This window comes from Myotis myotis, unplaced genomic scaffold (assembly GCF_014108235.1).
Source record: "Myotis myotis isolate mMyoMyo1 unplaced genomic scaffold, mMyoMyo1.p scaffold_m19_p_4, whole genome shotgun sequence".
NCBI classification, from domain to species: domain Eukaryota; kingdom Metazoa; phylum Chordata; class Mammalia; order Chiroptera; family Vespertilionidae; genus Myotis; species Myotis myotis.
The window spans coordinates 10,451,331-10,471,524 of record NW_023416346.1 but is presented as its reverse complement, the minus strand read 5'-3'; the positions used below and the strand labels follow the sequence as shown (position 1 = coordinate 10,471,524).

The following is a 20,194-nucleotide window of genomic DNA, read 5'->3' as shown; positions in this document are numbered from 1 at the left end:
ACATTTTAAAGCCCCTTGATGCCAAGGAGACAATGCCTTTCTTGGGTCCATTATGTTCCTTGTAGGGGGGATTTGGGCAAGAGACATGCTTGTCATATATGAGTTTATATTCAGCTCAATATTTGTGCCAGTTTTTATGTTGAAGCCTTAGGATAGGTCCAATCAGGACATTATTATTACACTAGAGGCCCAGTGCATAAAATTCATGCACAGGTAGGGTCCCTAGCAGCTGCAGGCTATCAGCCGGGGCCTCCCTTCCCTGGCTGCCGGCTGCCAGTTGTGGCCTTCTTTCATTCTGCACCACCCCCTGGTGGTCAGCACACATTATAGCAAGCGATCAAACTCCGGGTCAGTTGAACTCCTGAGGGGACACTTTGCATATTAGGCTTTTATATATATAGATATAAGTTGTAAAACCAGTCTCAGTCTTGAAAACAGTTCAGTTGAACAGTTGTCTCATTTCAGGAGGCGATGATGCAGGTGGTTCCCAAAGATAGGCCTAATGTACAAGCCATCTGGTATTTACTAAGAGGCATCCCTATGGAGACAAAATGATAAACAATGGTTATTCATCGATGCAGAGTATAGTTCCAGTTTCTCATTCCTGAAGGCTGCCAGTCAAAACAATTTCTATATGGTTGAAGAATCTTTAGGTGGAGTAAAGGGGTGGTGGTGGGAGTGACAGTCTGATAGATTGTAATATAAATGTCTCTGGTGATTTTTTTCTGCAACTGGCATTGATATTGTCCATGTATGAAGTGTTATGATTACTCTGAAGTTTATATTAAGTTGCTTCACTTTAACTGCTTGGCTCTTGGAAAAGGGCAGTTTTAATTCTCAATGAATGCAATTCAGAAGGGTGGGAGAGAAATTGGAAATGTTTGGAGAGTCAGGCAGATGTTATAGGAAACAAGAATAATTCTGGATCCAGTCCAATTTGCAGGTAGGAAAATAAAAACCTCCAAATATAACGAACAGCACTAGAATCTAATATCCAAAAAGGTGTAGTACTGAAACATGATTTTTCAAAAGTCTCACTCATTTTTACAAAAGATAGCCAAATTAAGAGTAAGGTGTTTCCAAAATATGCCTATTTTTTAAAAAGTTTCTGCTATTTTTATAGATGCAACAAAATTAGTCATTATAGGCTTTAAAAAATCTGCTTTGCTGGAATTTTTCTTTTTTAAAAAATATATTTTTATTGATTTCAGAGAGGAAGGGAAAGGGAGAGAAACACCAATGACGAGAATCACTGACTGGCTGCTTCCTGCAGGCCCCCTACTGGTTGAATTGAGCCTGCAACCCGGGCATGTGCCCTTGACCAGAATCAAACCTGGGACCCTTTCAGTCCACAGGCCGGTGCCCTATACACTCAGCCAAACTGGCTAGGGCTGGAATTTTTCATAAGGTATCTTCAGATTGAATTTTAATTTTATTTTAGTTAATCTTCACCTGAGGATATTTTCCCATTGATTTTTAGAGAGAGTGGAAGGGATGGGGAGAGACAAAGAGAGAAAAATTGATGTGAGAGAGACACTTTGATTGGTTGCCTCCCACACATCCCCTGACCAGGGCCAGGGAGCCTGCAACTGAGGTATGTGCCCTTGACTAGAATCAAACCTGGGATCCTTCAGTCCACTATCTCCTAGGCAAAACCAGCTAGGGCCAATTGTCCTTCTTGATATTTTTACTAAAAGGAGTTGAAAACTTATATCCACACAAAGCCCTGCACATGGATGTTTACAGCACTTTTTCATAATTGCCAAAACTTAGATGAAACTAAAATGTCTTTCAGCAGGTGAATGGAAAAATAAATCCAGTGGTCGGCAAACTCATTAGTCAACAGAGCCAACTATCAACAGTACTTCTTCAAAATAGATTCGCTCAGGCTGAAAACAGACTTTTCTGTGCATGGGCCATGTAGTTTCAATCGTACTGTACGTGCGCCCCCATGTGGTATTTTGTGGAAGAGCCACACTCAAGGGGCCAAAGAGCTGCATGTGGCTCGCGAGCCGCTGTTTGCTCACCATGGGTATAGTCAGACAATGGAATGTTACACAGTACTAAAAAATGAGCTATCAAGACATGAAAAGACATGGAGGAACCTTAAATGTATATTACTAAGCAAAAGAAACCAATCTGAATGGGTTACATACTGTATAATTCCAAGTATAAAACATTCCAGAAAAGGTAAAACTATGGAGATAGTAAAAAGATCAGTGGCTTCCAGAGGTTGAGAGCAGAGGGATGAATAGGCAGAGCATAGAGAATTTTCAAGGAAGTGAAATACTCTGTATGATATTATAATTATGAATAAGTCATTATATTCTGTTGTTACCCATCGAATATATTACATCAAGAGTGAACAATACTAGTAATGTAACTGTGGACTTTGGGCGATTGCCTGTCAATTTGGGCTCATTCATTGTGACATCATTTGTGCCACCCTGGAAGGCAATATTGATTATAGAGTAGGCTATGCATGTACAGGCAGGGGGAAGATGAGAAAACTCTGTAACTTCCTCTCAATTTTGCTGTTAACTTAAAACTGCTCATTAAAAAGTCAACAAACTTAGTATTATCAATAGTGAATGGGACAGACTGCCACTCAATACATCCTTCCGCTTCCTCCTCGCTTTCTCTGCCATTGTGGTGCATGCGGTTGATTCTCCTTCACCACATCTTCTCACAAGACTTTTGGGATCAAGAGGTTCCTGGCCAAGAAACAAAAGCAGAATCGGCCCATTCCCCAGTAGATTCGGATGAAAACTGGTAATGAATTCGGGTACAACTACAAGAGGAGACATCGGAGAAGAATCAAACTGGGTCTATAAAGAATCCAACATGAGAGACAGCTCACATATTTATGCGGTATCCAAGTTGCCTGCACCTTTAAATGACTGAAAAGATCACTACTGTCTGGACAGTTGGGCACTTTAATTGGAAAATTATTGGAAGCATGATCTTTCTTCCTGCAATAGTAGGTTGGTTCAGTAATAAATGTGAGACCTTTTAAAAATAAAAATACTACTACTACCGCTACTGCTACTACTGCTACTACTACTACTACTACTATTAATGATGATGATGATGATGATGATGATGATGAATGGGACAAAACTGGCATTTTGTGCCTTCTTACGCAATGCAATAACAAGGACCACAGCATCACCTATGTAGTCTTCTTGCTGAAAATGCTTAAATTAATTACAGGAAAACAGACAAGTTCAGACTGTGGAACATAGGCAGCACAATCATCTGGATTCATCAGAAATGCCAATGTTATAAAAAATGAAAAGAAAAAGATAGTAAGCTTCTACACTAGGTTAAAAGAAACTAAAAGGGGTATGACAACTACAAAGGAAATTGTTAGGACAATTGGGGAACTTTGATATAAACAGTATATTGGATAACAGTGTTGAATTACTGTCCAATTTCTCTGAGTGTGACAATAGTAATGCCCCTGTTTTTAGGAGACAAACACTTGTGTTTAGAGCTGAAGTGCCATGATATCTGCAAGTTCCTTCCAAATAGTTAAGCAAAAACAAAGTGAGTGTGTGTATATACTTATAAAGAGAGATATGTAGCAAAATAAACAATTGATGGATCAACCCAAAGAATGTCTGAAAAGTTAAAAAAAATTTTTTTTGAAAAGTTAAAATTTTATTTAAAACAACTGGTGAAGAAAAATGTTTGGGGATATAAAGCTCATGTTTTCTGCTAATTATAGATCCTGCTGTTAACTTCAGAAATAAGTCAATGCATTCACTTTTGTTGGCAGAAAATTTTCTGAAAAATAAAAGAAAAATGTGAGTAAGTAAAAGAATGGAAAAGGAAATACCACCCAAACAAAGGAAAACAAGAGACTTTAAATGCAAAAAGGAAAATAGGTCACTAAAAATAATAAAAGATGTATCTATTTCAGACTTTTATGCATATAATTACAAAGACTCAAATATATAAAACAAAAATTTACAGAATTACAAGAATCTGACAAACTCACAATCACAGTGGGAATTTAAAGCAAAATAGAGAAAGACTCATAGATAGAGAGCAGGATGACAGCTATAAAGGGGGCGTCAGTTGGGGGGCTGGGTGGGGACAGGTGGAGGGATTGAATAAAAAAGAAAAAGGAAGAAAAAACTCATGGACACAGACAACAGTGTGGTGATTGCCAGGGTGAGAAGGAGGGGGAGGAGGAGGGGTGGTAAAGGAGGGTATGATGGGATAAATGGTGATTTATGGAAACCTGACTTTAGGGTGTACACACAATACAGTATACAGATGATGTGTTGTAGAATTGTGCACCTGAAAACTGTCTAATTTTGTTAACCAGGGTCACCCCACTAAATTCGCTAGAGAGAAAAAAAAATAACTTTCTCCACAATTTATAGATTTAGCCACTAATAATATTCATGGTGATATAGAAAAATTGTAAGTTTAATGGACATTTATAGAACCCTACATGCAATTAGAATATACAAAATCTTTTCAGCCTCACATGAAACATTTAAAAATGGATCATGTTCTCTATAACATAGAACAAAACTCAACAAATACTAGATTATCAGTATTATATAAACCATAATGTCTGTACTATGTTTAATTGGAAAAGAATAACAAAATGTTAAGCTAAAAAAGATTCATGCACCCATGTCTTGATTTCTAAGTACCATTTCCCATTAGAAGGTATCAGAGTTCCACAGAGAAATGGTTAATGAAGCAGGAAATACAAGATAGGCCTGAAAGTAAGGAAGTTAATATATTGTGAGGTCAAAGTATGTATCAAACAATGATAGGGACATGTCAAAAAGACAGGGAAGCCAATTTGAGTTGGCTACCATGGATAAATCTAGGAAATGAATAATCAATAATGATAAAAATAGGACAATCATGAAATAAAGTAAAAAATATGTTTCCAAACTAATATAAATAAATAAAAAACAAATATATGGACAAAAAATCTCTTCCTTGAAATAGAATACCAACTAATAAATGCAGTAAACATGATGGAGTTTGAAAATTACCATTTTGCAGTCATCACAGTAAAAACTGAGTCAGTCAAGATTTGTCAGAGGCTGTCAAATCAGTGGATTTTAGTTTGTTGAGAAACAGGATATTTTACCCAGTTTCAAAGTATCGCCAGCAAAACCGTTAACTGCAAAGAGAAAAATGATAACTTTATAGTGACTGAATCTAGCAAGCATTATCTTAACCAAGTAATCAAGGTTAACATTATTTCTAAGGGGTCAAACCAGTATCATGTGCCACTGATATGATGCCCTGAGAACAACACAACATTACTTCTCTGGTTTTCCTGCCAAAATGCAAAAAAAAAAATATAATAATGAGAAAATGACACACAAACTTCAATTGAGAGGCATAATAATTTTCCTGAATTTTAAAAAATTGTCAATGTCATGAAAGACAAAGATAGGTTGTACTATTTCAGGTTAGGAAAAACTGAAGAGACATGAAAACTAAATGCAATGGATAATCCTAAATGAAAACTTTACTAAGAAAATAGCTATAAAAGACATTAGTGGGACAACTGGTCAAATTGGAATATGGCCTAGATCCGTGGTCGGCAAACTGCGGCTCGAGAGCCACATGCGGCTCTTTGGTCCCTTGAGTGTGGCTCTTCCTAAGCCTTAGAGTACTCTAATTAAGTTAATAACAATGTACCTACCTATATAGTTTAAGTTTAAAAAATTTGGCTCTCAAAAGAAATTTCAATCATACTGTTGATATTTGGTTCTGTTGACTAATGAGTTTGCCGACCACTGGCCTAGATCATATAGTGGAACACAAATTTCCAACTATATTACAAAGATATAGTAGTCAAAACAGTGTGGTATTGGAGGCAGGTTCAAGATGAAGCAGAAGAGGACTTTGAACCTGTCCCTCCCACAAACACTTAGATGTAGAGCAATTCTTCCTGATAACTGAAGGTTGACTGAACAGTTTCTGCACATCAAACTAGAAAGAGAAACTGCATGGAGAAGGATGGGGAACCACAACAGCTCTCTGGGATCTGTGGGACCTCTCCGGAATCGAAGGTGGCGGTGAGCACCATTGTTAACCTTCCCCTTCCCCCTAAATAGTGCAGATTGGACCTCTATCCAGGTGCTTCCACAGACCTGCAAAGCTGCTGCAGGACTTTCCCAGCATATTCTCAATCTGGCCTAGGATACCCAGGGTGCCACTGCACGTACCCACAGTGGGATGACTCACCCAGAGCCTGCTCCAGCCCTGAAAGCCAGACCAAGAAGGGGTCACCACATGCATATGCGTACTGGGCTGCCTTGCCCAGAGGCTATACCTGCCTCAGACAGCTGAAGCACTGTTGCATGTGCACACACTGAGCACACCACCTGGAGCCCACTTCAGCAAGGACAGCTCTACTAACAGGGAGTCACTGCAAGTTCAAGTGCACTGGGCCACCCTGCACCAAGTGTGCAGTGGCCCCAGCCAAGCAGTGTACCAGGTGCTGCTTGTAGCCAATATGACTCCAAATGGCCTGCCAAAACCACCTTGTACACACAGTTTAATACAAGAACCACTTTTTCAAGATTGGAAGAGAAAGCTACTCAAGCTAAGTAAACATAAGCAAAATGAAACTTTGTAGAATTGAAAAGCTTCTGCACAGTGAAGGAAACTATCAACAAAACAAAAAGACAACCTACTGAATGGGAGAAGATATGCACAAATGATATACCCAATAAGGGGTTGATATCCAAAATATATTAGGAACACATACAACTCAATTACAAAAAAGGTAAACAACCCAGTCAAAAAAAAAATGGGCAAAGAACATGAAAAGACATTTCCCCAGAGAAGACATATAGATGGCCAACAGATATAAGATGCTCAATATCCCTAATCATCAGGGAAATGTAAATCGAAACCACAAAAAGATATTACCTCACCCATATCAGAATGGCTATATATATATATATTATATATATATGCCCAAACAACTGTTATGATAAGTCGACTGAACTACCAGTTGACCATTTGCTATGATGTGCACTGACCACCAGGGAGCAGATTCTCAACGCAGGAGCTGCCCCCTGGTGGTCAGTGCACTCCCACAGCCAACCTCCCGTGGCTGGCCAACCTCCTGCAGTCCCTCCCCTAAGCTGGCCGGCCCTGATCAGCCATAATTGGGACTGAGTGAGATGGCCCCGATTGGCCCCCAATTGCTGGCCAGGCCAAGGAACCCCACCCGTGCATGAATTCATGCACCAAGCCTCTAGTGATCAATAAATCAACAAACAATAAGTGTTGGCAAGGATGAGGAGAAAAGGGAATAGACATGCACTGTTGGTGGAATTGTGAATTGGTGTAGCCTCTATTGAAAACAGTATGGAGTTTCCTCAAAAAAAATTAAAAATAGAACTAGCATATGACCCAGCAATTCTACTTCTGGGAATCTATCAGAAAAGTGAAAATAGCAATGTGAACAGATATATGCGCCTTCATGTTCATTATAGCATTATTTACAATATCCAAGATATGGAAGCAAAACCTGGGTATGCATTGTTAGATGAATGGATAAAGAAAATTTGGTGTGTGTGTGTGTGAAGATTTGATATATATATGACTGGATATTAGTCAGAAAAAGAATGAAATCTTACCATTTGATACAACATGAATGGATCTAGAGCAGCGGTTCTCAACCTGTGGGTCGCGACCCCTTTGGCGGTCAAACGACCCTTTCACAGGGGTTGCCTAAGACCATCCTGCATATCAGATATTTACATTACAATTCATAACAGTAGCAACGAAAATAATTTTATGGTTGGGTCACAACATGAGGAACTGTATTTAAAGGGCCAGAAGGTTGAGAACCACTGAGTGATATGCTAAAGTGAAATAAGTCAGAGAAAGACATCTAAGTACCTTATTATTTCACTTATATGTGTAACCTAAAAATCAAAACGAAAACAGATTCATAGATACAAAGAATAAACTAATGATTGCTAGAAGGATGGATGTATAGGGGATGGGTAAAAAATGTTAAGATGAGTAAGAGGGACAAAATTCCAGCTGTAAAATAATAAGCCACAGGGATATAGTGTACAGCATAGGGGATATAGTCACTACTGTAATAACTTTGTATGGTGACAGATGGCTACTAGACTTAGTGTGCTGATCACATTGTAAGGTATATGCATGTCGAATCATTATATTGTACACTAATATAATATTGCATGGCTACTAAACTTTAATAAAAATTTATAAAAAGAGCAGTATGGTACTGGCATATAAAAAGACACTTAAACCAACAGAAAAGAATCAAGAGCCCAGAAATAAACCCCCACATACATGATCACCTAATATTTGACGAGGAAGCCAAGAGTACTCAATGAAGAAAAGCTAGTCTATTCAATAAATGATGCTGGAAAATGGATATTCACATGGAAAAGAATAAAACTGGAGCCCTATCTTACACCACTCGCAAAAATCAATTCAAAAGGGATTGAAGACTTAAGGTAAGACCTGAAACCGTAAAAGTCTTAGAAAAAAAAAAGTCTTTGTGAAAAAGCTTGACATAGGTCTTGGTAATGATTTTATGGATATGACACTACAAGAAAAAGGAATAAAGGAAAAAATAAACAAGTAGGACTGCATCAAACTAAAGGCTTCTATACAGCAAAAGAAATGATCAACAGAGTATAAAGGAAACCTGTGTAATGAGAGAAAATAATTGCAAAGCACATATCTGATAAGAAATTAATACCCCAGCCCTAACGGGTTTGGCTCAGTGGATAGAGCGTTGGCCTGCAGACTCAAGGGTCCCAGGTTTGATTCTGGTCAAGGGCATGTACCTTGGTTAGGGGCACATACCCAGTAGGGGGTGTGCAGGAAGCAGCTGATCTATGTTTCTCTCTCATCGATGTTTCTAACTCTCTATCCCTCTCCCTTCCTCTCTGTAAAAAATCAATAAAATATATAAAAAAAAGAAATTAATACCCCAAATATAAGGATCTCATACAACTCAACAGGAGAAAAATAAGTAATCCAATTTTAAAGATATACAGGGCCTGAATAGACATTTTCCCAAAGAAGATATTCAAATGGCCAACAGGTACATGAAAATTTGCTCAGAATCACTAATCATCAGAAAAATGCAAATTAAAACTGCAGTGAGATATCTCACATGTCAGAATTACTACCGTCAAAAAGACAAGCGATGACAAATGTTGGCATGGATGTGGAGAAAAGGGAAGCATGTATACTGTTGGTGGGCATGTAAATTACATATACTATGGATAACAGTATGGAGGTTTCTCAAAGAATTAAAAATAGGACTACCAAAGGATCCAGCAATTCTACTTCGGGGAATATAGCTGAAAAAAATGAAATTACTATCTCTAAGAGATATCTGCACCCCAATGTTCACTGACTGCATCATTATTTCTAATAACCAAACATTGAAACAAACTAAATGCTCACAAAGAGATGAATGAACCAAAAATGTGATATATATATGTGAATATTATCTATACTAATAATAGCCTAGGGCCGGCACGTCCGGAAGGAGGACCAAACGCGGAGGGGAAGGAACTGCGGGCCTTGCGAGGTCATTTGCCTCTGGCCCTGGCCCAGCGGAGGCCTAATGACCTCGCCTCTGCGTCCGAGGTTGACTCCAGCAGGACCTGGGCCTTCCCCTCTGTGGACCAGAGGCCCTGTTCCTGATACCATGTCCCCAGCATCTCTCAGACCCGTTTGTGGAAGTCAGAAAACACTGCGTGTGGTCATCCCGCCCTGGGGACTCCCAGGGCTGACAGCAAGGGTGGGCTTCTGTGGGGTCCCCTGAGTTATGCGATCCAGGGTCGCTACATCCTAATGGTGACTCTGGCAGGACTTGGGACGGTCCTCTGCGTACCTGAGGTCCTGCTCCCTGTACCAAAGCCCCGGAGTCCCTGAGACCCGGATGCAGGAATCGCCTGTTATTGATTCCCTCCTCCTCTGCACCCACCCCGCCTCATCCACCTTGGAAACCTGTCTCGGATGCGGTGTGTGTGCCTGGAGCCCACCCTGCCCCCGGGCCTGAACCGCCAACAGGCCTGGGCCTGGGCCTGGGCCATGGACAACTTCCCTGCGCTGAGCCGCCCCTCCTGCGACCCCCTCCTGCGACCCCCTCCCCCCCACCCCACCCCCGCTTCTGGTTCCCGGAGCGGAGCTGCAGGGCCCACTGGCTGCTGTACTAGCCTGGCCCCTGGGACCCGGAGGTTCCCGGAGCTGAGAGGGGCCAGGAATGCGATCCAGATCCGTAGTCACCTCAAGGGGAGGCCCAGGTGCTGGTTGGACCGCACAGCCCTGTGGCTCCTGAACCAGCCAGGAGGTGCCAGCCCCACAGGGGACTAAGCGTCTCGGGCTCCTGGTGCCGCGCTGAGCCCAAGCCGCCCGCACCAGCGCCCAGCACCCAGGCTGCACCCCAGGAAGCGGACAGAAGGCAGCCAACCTGCTCCAGGAGCTCGCACCCCTGGGGAGCCCGAGACTGCCCTGTAGGCAGCCCTGCTGCTTCTTTCTCTCCCGAGGGATGCACAGACTTTCCTGGGACAAATCCACTCAATAACATGCTAAGGTACTGACTTGGCGTTTGCATCTACTTCTCATCTCTCTGTTCTCTTCTGGAACCCGTGGGCCGCGATTAAACCACGGATCCCTTAAAAAAATCGCCTGGTGTCCTCATCCCGCCCTGGGTGGGATGATTCTGTTCTAGGGTCCAGGCTCCCTCCCTCCTCTGCCACATTCCTCACCTTGAGTCCTGGCAGGTCCTGGGATCCTCCCTCTGTTGACCCAAGGCCAGCTCCTCAGATCAGGGCCTCACTGCCCTGAGTCCTCTGCAGGAAGTCAGTGTTCATCACATCCGGTGCCAAGCCCAGCAATTCCAAAGCCTGATGGCAGGGGCTGAGATGGATTCTGTAGGTTCTTTTAGCCCTGCCTCTGATCCGTACTTTGACAGGGCCTGGGCCTTCTGTCCTCTATGAACCTAGTCTGCAATCCTCAGACCAAGGCTCTGACTCCCCGAGTTCCCTGAGGAAGTGGGGGTGGAGGGGGGAGGTGCAGTTTTCAACTTACCAACAGGAAGCCCAACTTTGGGAATTTAAATTCCTGCCTCATTCACCTTATACTGTTAAACCCCAAATCTAGATACTACACCTACTATGATCACCCCCAAGGTTTTAAACAAAGCTAAGATAACCAGTTGAGCAACCCCAAGGGGTCCCCAATTGGAAAGGGTGCAGGCTGGGCTGAGAACCCCCCCCCCCGCATGAATTTCATGCACTGGGCCTCTAGTTCAGCTATAAAAAAGGTAATCCTGCCATTTCTGATATAATGGCTAAACCCTGAAGACCTAGTGAAATAAGACAAAGACAAATTCTGTATAATCTCACTTATTGCATGAAATTTGAAAAGCCTAAATCATACAAACAGAGAGTAGATTAGTGGTTTCTAGGGTGGGAGGGTGGGGGAAATGGATGAAGTTGGCCAAAGTGTATAAACCTTCAATTATTTCAAGTTCTCAAGATCTAATATACAGCATAATGTACATCATACTATAGTTAATAATACAGTTATAGTATATTTAGTTATATAGAGTTATATAACTATAGTCATAGTATAGTACTATACTATAGAATAGTGACTATAGCCCTAGCCGGTTTCGCACAGTGGTTAGAGCTTTAGCCCGCGCACTGAAGGGTCATGGGTTCAATTCCAGTTAAGGGCAAGTACCTCGGTTGCAGGCTTGATCTCTGACAGGTCAGGGCACATGCAGGAGACAACCAATCAATGTGTCTCTCTTACATCAATGTTTCTTTCTCTTTCTACCCCTCCTTCCCTCCCTTCCACTCTCTCTAAAAATCAATGAAAAAAATATCCTCAGGTGAGTATTAACAAAAAAAAGTGGCTAGAGTTAATAATTCTGTACTATATATTTAAAAGTTGCTAAAAGAGACCTCAAACGTTCTAATCACACACAAAAAAATGGTAACTGTGAGATGACTGATGTGTTAATGAACCATATTGTGCTAATCATTGTGTAACATATATGTATAGCAAATCATCACATGAAACTTAAAAAATGCTATATGATAAATATATTTCAATGAAGCTGGGAAAAAAAGATTACAGCTTACATTGTCCATTTGAAATATATGCATGGAACAGACTGACAGATCTCAGAGAGGAGGGTGGGGGGGATGGGAAGAGATTAACCAAAGAGCTGGTATGTATATATGCATAGCCTATGACCACAGAAAATTTTGTGGTGAAGGTCTGGGGTGGGGCAGGGGCCAGGAGGAGGGCAGTAAAGCAGGGGAAATGGGGGACATCTGTGATACTGTCAACAATAAAAAAAGAAATAAAAAAATACCAATGGCAGCCTAACAGGTTTGGCTCAGTGGATAGAGCGTCAGCCTGCGGACTCAAAGGTCCCAGGTTCGATTCCCGTCAAGAGCATGTACCTTGGTTGCTGGCACATCCCCAGTAGGGGGTGTGCAGGAGGTAGCTGATTGATGTTTCTCTCTCATTGATGTTTCTAACTCTCTATTCCTCTCCCTTCCTCTCTGTAAAAAGTCAATAAAGTATATTTTAAAAAATACCAATGGCATATTTCACAGACCTAGAACAAACTCTCCAAAAATTCATCTGGAATAAAAAAGACCCTGAATAGCCACAGCAATCCTGAGAAGGAAGAACGAAGTTGAAGGGATCCCAATACCAGATATCAAGCTACATTACCAAGTCACGGTTCTCAAAACTGCATGGTACTGGCACAAGAACAGACATATAGACCAATGGAACAGAACAGAGAACCCAGAAATCAACCCAAGCCATTATGCTCAATTAATATTTGACAAAGGAGGCAAGAAATCAAGACAGTCTCTTCAATAAATGGTGCTGGGAATTTGGTCAGATACATGCAAAAAAATGAAACTAGATCACCAACTTACACCATACACAAAAACAAACTCAAAATGGCTAAAGGACTTAAAGGTAAGACGGGGAACCATAAAAATCCTACAAGACTCAATAGGCAGTAAAATAGCAAACATATGTCGTAGCAATATCTTTATAGACACAGCTCCTAGGGCAATGGAGACTAAAGAAAATAAACAAATGGGACTACATAAAAATAAAAAGCATCTGCACAGCAAAAGAAACCATCAACAAAACAACAAGAAAGCCCACTGCATGGGAGGATATATTTGCCAATGTTATCACTGATAAGGGTTTAATCTCCAAGGTTTATAGGGGACTCATACAACTTAACAAAAGGAAGATAAACGATCCAATCAAAAAATGGGCAAAGGACCTAAATAGACACTTTTCAAAAGAGGACATACAGAAGGCCCAGAGACATAAGAAAACATGCTCAAAGTTACTAGTCATACGAGAGAGGCAAATCAAAATGACAATGCGGTACCATCTCACCCCCGTCATCAACAAATGAACAAACGACAAGTCCTGGCGAGGATGTGGAGAAAAAGGAACCCTCATGCACTGCTGGGGGGGAATGCAGACTGGTGCAGCCACTATGGAAGACGGTATGGAGTTTCCCCAAAACGTTAAAAGTGGAACTCACATTTGACCCAGTAATCCCACTTCTAGGACTATATCCCAAGAAACCAGAATAACCAATCAGAAAGGATATATGCACCCCTATGTTCTTAACAGCACAATTTACAATAGCTAATAATTGGAAACAGCCTAAGTGCCCATCAGCAGATGAGTGGATTAAAAAACAGTGGTACATCTACACAATGGAATACTATGCCACTATAAAAAAGGAGCTTTTACCATTGGCAACAGCATGGGTGGAACTGGAGAGCATTATTCTGAGGAAAATAAGCTAATCAGAGAAAGATAAATATCACAGGATCTCAGTCATATGTGGGATATAATGATCAATATAATTTGATGAACAAGAACAGATCCAGAGACAAAAGGCAGGGGAGGGGTATTTAGAGAGCAACCAAATATGTATGCAAGCATATTAGCATAAACCAATGGACAGACACTGGGGTGGTGGGGGCTTGCCTGGGGTGGGAATGGCTGGGGGGTGGTTCAATTGGGGGAAAAGGAGACATATGTAAAACTTTAGACAATAAAAATATTATAAAAAAGACATATAAAAAAAGGAAGAACAGCTAGCTGTTGATAACAACTGAAAAAAAGCAAAGAATAAAAACACAACAACAAACCCTGGCCAGTATATTCAGTGGTTAGAGTGTTGGCCTGAGTACCTAAGGGCCATGGGTTCAATTCCCAATCAAGGGCACCCATGTACCTGGGTTGCAGGTTTGATGACCAGTGGGGGGCGTGCAGGAGGCAGCCAATCGATGTTTGTCTCTCATCAATGTTCCTATCTCTCCCTCCTCCTCCCTTCCTCTCTCTCTAAAAATAAATTTTAAAAAACACACCACAAAACAAAATAAAAAGAAACCCCAAGAAACTGCCGTACTATCTTGACTATGGTTACAGTCCCATAGATATGATAAAACACTCAAATTGTACATTTTAAACATGTACAGTTTATTGAATGTTAACTATACTGAAATAAAACTGTTAAAATGTTTTTTAAACAAATAAATATATGTTTTTCCAAACTCATCCCTTTTTTCAGTAAGTATGAATGTATAATTTTGACAATAAAAGTTTATGGAACACTGTCAAATTTTTACCTTGTCACATGTATTGAGGTCATTAAGAGAAAGGCTCTGATGATATATACACTGAAGTATTTACAGATAAAACGTGATGCCTGCAATATACTCTCAAACAGTTCAGACAGAGAAAAAGGGAGAGGGAGGAGGTGAGAGGAAGAGGAAGAGGAGGAGGAAAGGGGAATGAGCGGGGGAGGAGGAGAGGAAAAAAGGGAAGACAAGGGGGGAGCAGAATGATAGAAAATGATAAAGAGTGATATAGAAATAGAGAATGACATAGAGAATGATAAAGCAAACACGGCAATGTGTTCATTGGTAAATCCTGATAAACGGTATATGCGAGTTTGTTGTAATATTCTCACACATTTTCTTTAAGTGTAGAATTAGATCAAGATTTTAAAAGTTTAAAAAAACACAAGCATAATGTCAGCAATAATTCCATCACTGAATAGTATAATCACACTGCTCCATGTACTTAATGAAAGAAAAAGTTTTATATTGTCACAATCAGTGGGATGAGGAGCCAGTATGTAATTCTGTTTTTTGTTAGCAGAAGGATAAAAAACATGAAACACTTTAGAGCAGAAAATAAGTTCATTTGTAATTGAATGAATGATTTCACAGTATGATTTTTTAAAAAGAGACACGTGTTTGTAGATTTAAAAAATTCCTCATGAGCAAAAAGAAGTAAGTGAAATTAAGAAAAACTGAATGATAAATCACTACATATAAAAACCTGTGAAATTCTTCTAAAGTGATAGTTAAAAATTTATAGTCACAAATTATTTTAGAAAAGTGAAAATTACTGAGCTAACGGTCCAAATAAATAAATAGAAAAAAGCAAACAGAAAGTAAAGAAAAATGATAAAAGCAAAAATTACTAAAATAGAAAAACAAATTATTCAGTGGTGAGACCTGATGAAATCAAAAGCAGGAAATGTATTAGAAATTAATTATCTTAATTTATCACACAGTCCCACTATCATATTAGTGGAGAAATAACCCATATGATCATGGCAATAAATACAAAGTACCTGGAGAAAAACTCCATAGTCATTCATAATAAAAACTTTCAGCAATTTAAGAAAAGAACTTTCTTGAGCTGAAAGGAAAATCTACTAAAAATAATGAAACATTTGCAGAATTCCCTTGTAAATTCAGTAGGAAGACAAGGAAATTCTCTATCACTTTTACTATATTTTGTTGTACTGAAGATCCTAGCTAGTACAGTAAAACAACCTTAAAAATTGCTAAAAATATTGGAAAAGCTAAAAAAATTGGAAAGGAAGAAACTGCCATTATTCCCAATATAATTAATAACAGAATCCACAAATTATTAGAATAAATAGAATTCAGAAAAGTTGCAGCATATTAAATCAGTATGTAAATATATGTAAATATATCAATCCTATTCCCATTTACCAGAAATAATCAGCTAAGGTGGTTTAAAAGATACATTTCACGCCGAAGCCGGTTTGGCTCAGTGGATGGAGCGTCGGCCTGCGGACTGAAGGGTCCGAGGTTCGATTCCGGTCGGGGGCATGTACCTGGGTTGCGGGCACATCCCTAGTAGGAGATGTGCAGGAGGCAGTTGATCAATGTTTCTCTCTCATCGATGTTTCTGACTCTATCTCTCTCCCTTCCTCTCTGTGAAGAATCAATAAAATATATTAAAAAAAAAAAGATACATTTCACAGTAACAATCAGAAATGATAAGGTAATTAGGAGTTAATCTAACAAAACAGTTTATAGATTACATTATTATGTGGTATATATTGTTTCATATAGTGTAGATAGAAAGTAGTTTCACTGTTATCATTTGGTGATAACTTTTTGGTTTTTGTTTGGCTAGTCATTTGTAATGTCAGGATCAAGTGTAGTGTTATAATAAATTTATTTTTATTCCCCTTTTAATGAGTTCTTGGCAAAGACATTACCTTAAAAAAATCACAACTTTCCATTCCAGTGCAGAAGAACAGAAAAATCAGGGTAGCGTTGTCAACAACCCTCATTGTCGTCATTGGATAAACTATTTCATGAACGCAGCATGGAAATGGAGTCCTACTGCAATCCCTCCAAAACTGAAAAATAGTAAAATAAGGTTAAATCATTTTTTCTGTTGCTGTTTATCTTTCCCTTGGCCTCCTCAAGTTCTTATGCTCCACCATGCCCATATTTCCATTATTTAGTCCTGCAAAACAGTTACATAGATAGTATTAGAAAAGGTTTGTTGCATAGCAATAATAATAATTAACAATATTAATAATAAGCATAATAATAAGCATAGACTATGCAAGCCCTTTAGAACAGTATTTGGCACATAAAGATGTTCAGTAAATATTTACTATTATGATAATTTTCAATGATTTGAGTCACTGGAAGGAATTATGTAGCTCTGGCACTTCTTGCCGTATCTAAGCACTGTTCTCCCTCTACTCTCCCACCCACTGCCAATACTGGTTTGGACATGGAGCTAAAGCTGAGGGAAGTGAGGCTGTAAGGAATGGCCAGGCGATGCTTTCAGGTAAAATAGAGCTCATTCCTTTTCTATGGACTACCACCAAACCCTAAATCCAGAACCCTCTTAGTCGCGACTGTTTTCTTATCATTCATTGACTTATTTATTCAAGTATCTGTTTCACTCCTACTATGTACCAGGCACTATTCCTTGGTCACACATCCCTTCCAGCTGCCAGCACAATGCCTAGTCCATTGTAAGGGCTTCATAGAGAGGTTTATTGCAGAAGTGAAGAAAGGATGGCCTGTCTCCTTTAGATTACTAGGAACTGTGAGGCTCAGATCAGATTTGGTTTTAGTTTTTGCTTTCTATAAGCTGATGTAAATAGAAGATGGTTTCTCTGATGTTAAAAACTGAGCTCCTAAAATACATCCCTTGCTTGAAAATCTTCCATGGTGGCCAATGCTCATGGCTTAAGCTGCATATTCAAGTTTAGTATAACATTCAAGGCCCTCCAACATTGTATCTCACCTCCTAAGGTCTCACAAGTTTCAGAGTTCAAGCCAAGCTTTCCCCAGAACAAACCTGTCTTGGGGTTTTTGTTCTAGAAACAAAAGTCCTGAAAAACAGTCTCTCCACCTCCACAGGGCAGATGTCACTCGCTCTTTAAGACTCACCCACATTTCCCTTTTCCTCCCTGAAAGTTCATGATTACTATCAGGTAGAACGAGTTGGTCCATCCTAGGATGCTTCCTGAATATCTGAACAAGCAAACATTATGGCACCTGGGTTTGACTGACCATATTGTCACTGCTTTTACTTATTAAGTTCCCCCACCATACACAGGTAAACACACACTTACGTACCTCACCTTAGAAACCCCATTGGCACAGTGCTAGGCATAGCAATTAGGCCTTGCATACATTGTTGTTATTAATCTGGAGCTAAGCAGTTTCAAATGGAAAAGTTTCAAATGTACACAAAAGTAGTGAGAACATTATAATGAATCACCATAATGCATCGCCTAGCTTTAACAATTATCAACTGATGAAGCTTTAGTTCGTACCCCTCACCTGGACCCCACTAAATTACTTTTGAGTATATAAAAACATTCAAGTCTATTTCTTAGAAAATATAACCCACAATGATCACAACTGCTATAGGGTGTCCCCCCCTTCCAAATGTATACACACACTTTGAATAATTATAAAGGCAGTGGTTATGAAAATACATTTCCTTTTCAAAATTGAGCTATCAGCTCTTGACGTGTGGATACATTTTTTTGGGGGGGAAACTTGTATATTAAAAATAATTACTGAATGCCATTAAATATCCAAAATTTCATCCAAGCATATTTTATGAAAGAGCTATTTAACGTCTGCCTATACTTTCTTCAATTTTTAAAATCATGGAGAGAACGGAGGGCGGGGGTTGGGGGGCTGGGGGGGACGGGAAGGCGAGCTGGGAGACGCATAATTAAGTTTCTGAGAGGCAGAATGTCCCAGATGAGAAAGAATCTGACCTGGCTTAGGGTGGGAGAAGTCTATTCTACGACTTCTCCGGAGGAAGAGGATGCGACTTCAGGCCGGGAGATGCCGGAGGAGGTGCGGAGGGGAGAGGGGTACCTCTGTTTGGGGTCCCTTCTGGATAATCCCACCGTGGAGCTAAGAGGCAGCGCTTTCTCGGAGGCTTGCTTTCCCGCGTGTTTGCAGACGGGAGCGTGGATCTCCCGGAGGGACAAGGTTGGTCCCCCATAAGGATTCTAGGACCTGGGCGTCAGCTCTCTCCGGTGGGCCCCAGCCAGGCGGAGACCTGAGATGGCGGCGGGTCCCCTCCCCTCCAGACCAAGAGCTTCCTCCGGGTTCCACTCCTACCGTATTTCCTGTATCCCGAGACGTATATCCCCTCTCCGCCTCCACTGGGCTCCCTACCCTACCCCATTTTAACATCTCTACGAGGATGGGTCTTTGAAAAAGATACGTTTATGTAATACAATGTTTTCCATCGTCTCTCCCCCTTAATGTAGCGGATGCCATGGACAGTCGGATACAACCTATGCAATTTTATGATGAGAAGAAATTGGGGTTGACTCCTAAATCGTAAACTCTACATCGATTATTGACGGGCGCGAAGTGGGAGGGGCGGGTTGGGCGAACAAAGAAATTATTGAAGAGCTAAGGGCTTTAGGATGGAGCTGCAGACGAGACTCTTTCAAAAATGATATACACCCGTGATAGTTTACGAAAGTGCAAAATAGGACACGGGAACTGACCTTGGAAATTGATGTGGGAAATAAATTCACCGTATGTCATAGAATCTAACATCACTTTTTTGTTCATATTTTGGCAAATTAGAAACCTCGGAAGGCTTACCTTTCAAAAAATGTTTCAGCATCTAGGACAGTGGTTCTCAACCTTCCTGATGCCGCGACCCTTTAATACAGTTCCTCATGTTGTGACCCAACCATAAAATTATTTTCGTTGCTACTTCATAACTGTAATTTTGCTACTGTTATGAATCGTAATGTAAATATCTGATATGCAGGATGTATTTTCATTGTTACACATTGAACATAATTAAAGCATAGTGATTAATCACAAAACAATATGTAATTATATATGTGTTTTCTGATGGTCTTAGGCAACCCACAGGTTGAGAACCGCTGATTTAGGACATCTTGGACAATTGATGGCATGCCATACTTTAATTGGCAATGTTTATTTTTTTCCCCTAAAGTTGTGGAAAATAATGATTCATCTTATTATCGCAAGTTTTATATTCTATGATATACGGTAGCAACCAGAAGGGGGTGCAAATTGGCATAGAAGACGAGGCTACTAGACATTACTTCGACATTCACACATTCACACCCATCCCCCTTTGGCTACTGAGAACTGGACCACACATTTACAGCACTGTCCTCATTTTTAAAAAAGGGAAATAGTTCCTTTTTTTTAGTTCCTTAAATATGGCAAACCAAACTTTGCCATATTTAAGTAGTTGATTAAACACTTGGAGCGTTACTTTCCAGAAGATAATGCTTTTTTTTCTT

General features: G+C 40.2%; 1 protein-coding gene across 3 annotated transcripts; it reads right to left on the bottom strand.

Annotated features, from left to right (window-relative positions):
- Positions 1-312: 312 nt before the first annotated feature.
- On the bottom strand, positions 313-18,970 carry NBDY (negative regulator of P-body association). Of its 3 annotated transcripts, none has more exons than XM_036305933.1 (4): positions 18,665-18,970; positions 16,622-16,765; positions 5,028-5,158; positions 313-538 (listed from the first exon to the last, which is right to left on the bottom strand). In XM_036305933.1, exon 1 carries the CDS (start codon positions 18,895-18,897, stop codon positions 18,691-18,693), a length of 207 nt encoding a protein of 68 aa, XP_036161826.1. In that variant the 5' UTR covers positions 18,898-18,970; the 3' UTR covers positions 313-538; positions 5,028-5,158; positions 16,622-16,765; positions 18,665-18,690. The 3 variants fall into 3 exon arrangements, with proteins under 3 accessions (XP_036161826.1, XP_036161827.1, XP_036161825.1); XM_036305932.1 differs by lacking the exon at positions 313-538 and adding an exon at positions 3,683-3,789; XM_036305934.1 differs by lacking the exon at positions 5,028-5,158.
- Between the last annotated feature and the right edge of the window lie 1,224 nt (positions 18,971-20,194).